Here is a 4,095-nt window from a genome sequence, read left to right as displayed (position 1 = left end):
CTCAGCCAGCAGCAAAACAGAACCTGCATCATCAATAATGTCGCATTCCTCCTCTAGCGTGCACCTGCTTCCATTGAAATAAAAAGTCCCTTGCAAGTTGAAGCGAAATCGAAGGTCGACACTCAACGACCTCCCATAATTTTTCATTTCTTCTTTTCCAAATACACCAAAGACCCATCACAAAATTTTAGTCATCATTTTAGTCCCTCCTATTACGGAACTAATACGACTGATTTTTATATACTATAGAAACTAAAATGAATGATTTTAAATACTTTAGGTGCCAAAATTAATAGTTTATTCTTCACATTTAACATAAAACTACGTCCAATTCTCGTGAGGTAAATGGTAAATTTCATTTTCCCAACCAAAGCTTCAATCTCTTGCTCACGTTTACATCTAGAAACAGAACACCTTTGAAAAACTAAGATTTGATAGGATAATATGGTGTTTATAAAATAATAAACCATTCATTCCGGCATTACTCAAAACATGCTGACAATGACATAATGTTCCTCACACGCCTCTGTTGAAACGATGATACATATGGGCATGTCTATGAATGCTAAATAATTTATTTTAACGAACTTTGAAATAATGTTGAATCAATGTATGGCAGCAAAATGCTAAGCATTATAACCTAAACAAGAATCTTATCTGCACCAGAATCTAGAGTCGTCAATAAACACAAGACAATATTAATATTAAGCACAACTTGAGAGCTCGCAGCACCAATATATCATCAAGGCTTCTAGTTCTTCACGGTTGTTACATACTTGAGAAGAATGGAAACAACATCCCCCGAAATTCTACCAGCCTCGGTTTTCAGGTGTTGGATCTTTGTATCAGTCTCTTGCTCTAGTCGCTTGACGTTAGCACCAGAATCTCCACTACTCTGTATTCATAAAATGAAAGTACACAAACTTATAATAAGATAGAAAGGTAGTCTAATAGCAACATTTTCATTTATTAACGCGGTCAATCATTAACATACCACTGATACTTTCTTTTGAAACTGGTTTTCCAAATGAGCTCGATGTTCGGCAATCTCCTTTGCAGCCTCTTCTTTGGCCTGTTTCAGCCTAGCATATTTATCTAACAGTAGAGATGCATAATACTGATTAGTGTACAAGTTCAGCATAACTACATAACTGCTTCGATTTAAAATATAAACAGTAAAATACAAAATCTGGGAATGGAAACCGGTTTATCTCATCACAGCAATATCTAATTTGTTCAATGACATATATGAAAACACAGGAAAAGAAAACCCATTACTATCATAAAACCAAGAGTTTTACATGTGAAAAATATGAAAATCTAAACTCAAAGATCAGGTACAATACCATTTTTTGCAGCATTCACAATCTGTTGTGCAACTTGTTCAGCAGCCAAAAGTTGTTGAATTCCACCTTGACCATTGTTGGATGCCATTCTGCGATGAAAAATAAGTTAATAACTATTAACAGTAAAATGAAACTACCTACCGGAAACTAAACATAAATCTAAGTCCTTCAACAATAAAGATCAATTCTTTTGCAAACAAGCCACCATGATTTTCAATTGGAAAGAACAAGATACGAACACCAACACATTAGACTCAACAAATTCGACAAATAAGCCACCATGATCAAATTTTAATTTTTTTTTTTAACAGCAAATATATTATTAACTACAAGACCGGTATAAAACTAACTGATAGGGTGTCGTATATATGCGGAACGCCGGCCGAAAATAAACACAAAAATAAACACCACCTAAATTTGAATACTATTCCGCAAAAATCACCAATCCAATCATGAAATTGTAAGCGTCAAGTAATTTATTTGGTCTTGAAATTAACAAAATTTCAAAACGCGGATCAAATTCGGAAATGGTTGTATTGGCATTGAAATTGCAGATCGTAAGAAGAAAAGAACGTGAGAGAGAGAGTGAGAGGCATACCTATCGATCGAATTCTGAGAAAAATACTGACTGCGTATGAGAGAGAGCCCCGAAGATCTGTATAATTTTATTTTATTTTTTTGGAAAAAAACAAAAGAAGAAAGTTCTGTTGTATATTAATTTTTGAACCACCGATTTTTTTTTTCTAATAAAAAAATCTTTTATTTTTTATTTTTACGGGAAAAAATAATGTTTAATTAGAAAGCTCTGTATAATTACACCGTTGTCCTAGCTCATTTTCTAGGTATAGCAACATTATTATTCACCAAAAAAAACTTAGCAACATTATTTAAGGGGTCAAGGTTCAAATTAGAGCTGTCAAAATGGGCTAGCCCGAATGGGCCGGCCCGCCAAGCCCGATTTTTTCCCGGGTTCGGGCCTTGAAAATCCTAGCCCGAATTATTTCCGGGCTTTTTAGCCCGGCCCGACAAAGCCCGATTAAAATATGGGCTAGCCCGAATGGGTCGCGGGCGGCCCGCAAGCCCGAAAAAATTAAAATTTAAAATAAAATAAAATAAAATATAAATATAAATAATTTGTTTCGGATGATTTGAAATTAGTTTGTAATATAAATTATAAAATATCGTCCGCTACTTAAGTAGCAGGAGTAAAAATAGGGCACCCAAGAAACTCGTAGGTAGCGGATGAGTAAAAATAGGACGCGCGAGAAACTCGTACGTAGGGGATGAATAAAATAGGGCGCGCGAGAAAGTCGTAGGTAGAGGATGAGTAAAAATATGACGCGCGAGAAACTCTAAGTAGTGGATGCGTAAAAATAGGGTGCGAGAAACTCGTAGGTAGTGGATGAGTAAAAATAGGGCGCGCGAGAAACTCGTACATAGTGGATGAATAAAAATAGGGCGCGCGAGAAACTCGTAGTAGCGGATGAGTAAATATAGGGCGCGCGAGAAAGTCCTAGGTAGCGGATGAGTAAAAATATGACGCGCGAGAAACTCGTAAGTAGCGGATGCGTAAAAATAGGGCGCGAGAAACTCGTAGGTAGTGGATGAGTAAAAATAGGGCGCGCGAGAAACTCGTAGATAGGGGATGAGTAAAAATACGGCGCGCGCGAATTATATAATATTTATAGCGGATGAGTAAAAAATATGACGCGCGAGAATTATTAATGCTATTTATATAGTTGAGTTTGAACACTAAAAGTAAAAAAAAAAATAATAAAAAAAACCGGGCCGCCCGAAAGCCCGACTACCCGTTCCGGGCCGGGCTCGGGCACTAATTTTGGTAGCCCGTTTTTTATCTGGGCTTTTTAGCCCGGCCCGACGAAGCCCGAAGCCCGACCGAGCCGGCCCGAAATTGGCCGGGCCGCCCGTTTTGACAACTCTAGTTCAAATGCCATCATTATTTTTTTTTTGAACAATAATGCCATCATTATTAGATTAATGGAAAGGAAAAAAAATAAAAATAAATGTTGTCTATGTGGATATAGTTCATGTGGTTTCAATTTAAAATTCTCCAACATGAAATTCTAATCTATTTGACAAAAAAAATTAATGGGTTTATATGCAATTATGCACTTGTTTTGTCTCCACTTCCCAATTTATTATTTTTATTTGTGAAAGAAATTACAAAAGAAAAAAACTAGGTACTTATACACTATTACATCACAACAAAGTCGTTAGCTAAAGGGGATTAAAGAGTAAGTTAAAGGATCAAAATCACAATTTGTGAAAGTTAGAGGATCAAAAATACAATTTAGCAAAAAAAAAAACTAGAGTTCAAAATAACAAGTATTAGTTTCTTTGTAAATATGCTTTGACGAGACTTTATAATCAAGGGCCGAAGGGATGCAATGTTACTTGTGGTTCGCTAAGCAAGTAGAATAACAATTTGAGAGACATTCAACAATAAACAACGTAATGTTTTGGGATAGAGCAAATTTAAGACCTAAGAAAAGATCCCAAAGATCAGAGAAAATATCAATAGACGTTTTAATGTTATAATGTAATCTTTTGATGAAGTTACCATGAGAGTAACATATCAAACCATCGTTAGTCGAGGAGCGATCGGTAGTTAATAATATATTTGCGAGTTTCAGGAAAAGGATGTCAAACAATATGTAACTCAGTTCTTATGTTGGAATAGTAAAGTGGGATACTTTGAGTTGTATATTGAACAATAAGGTAAATCATA

General features: G+C 35.6%; 1 protein-coding gene across 1 annotated transcript; it reads right to left on the bottom strand.

Annotated features, from left to right (window-relative positions):
* Positions 1 to 450: 450 nt before the first annotated feature.
* Positions 451 to 2,093, bottom strand: LOC123892924 (V-type proton ATPase subunit G1-like). The gene is made up of 4 exons (XM_045942808.1): positions 1,945 to 2,093; positions 1,347 to 1,435; positions 995 to 1,095; positions 451 to 895 (listed from the first exon to the last, which is right to left on the bottom strand). The coding sequence occupies exons 2-4, from the start codon at positions 1,432 to 1,434 to the stop codon at positions 752 to 754; spliced, it is 333 nt and encodes a 110-aa protein (XP_045798764.1). The 5' UTR covers position 1,435; positions 1,945 to 2,093; the 3' UTR covers positions 451 to 751.
* Positions 2,094 to 4,095: the final 2,002 nt, after the last annotated feature.

This window comes from Trifolium pratense, linkage group LG6 (assembly GCF_020283565.1).
Source record: "Trifolium pratense cultivar HEN17-A07 linkage group LG6, ARS_RC_1.1, whole genome shotgun sequence".
NCBI classification, from domain to species: Eukaryota; Viridiplantae; Streptophyta; class Magnoliopsida; order Fabales; family Fabaceae; genus Trifolium; species Trifolium pratense.
This window is presented reverse-complemented; position numbering and strand designations above follow the sequence as displayed.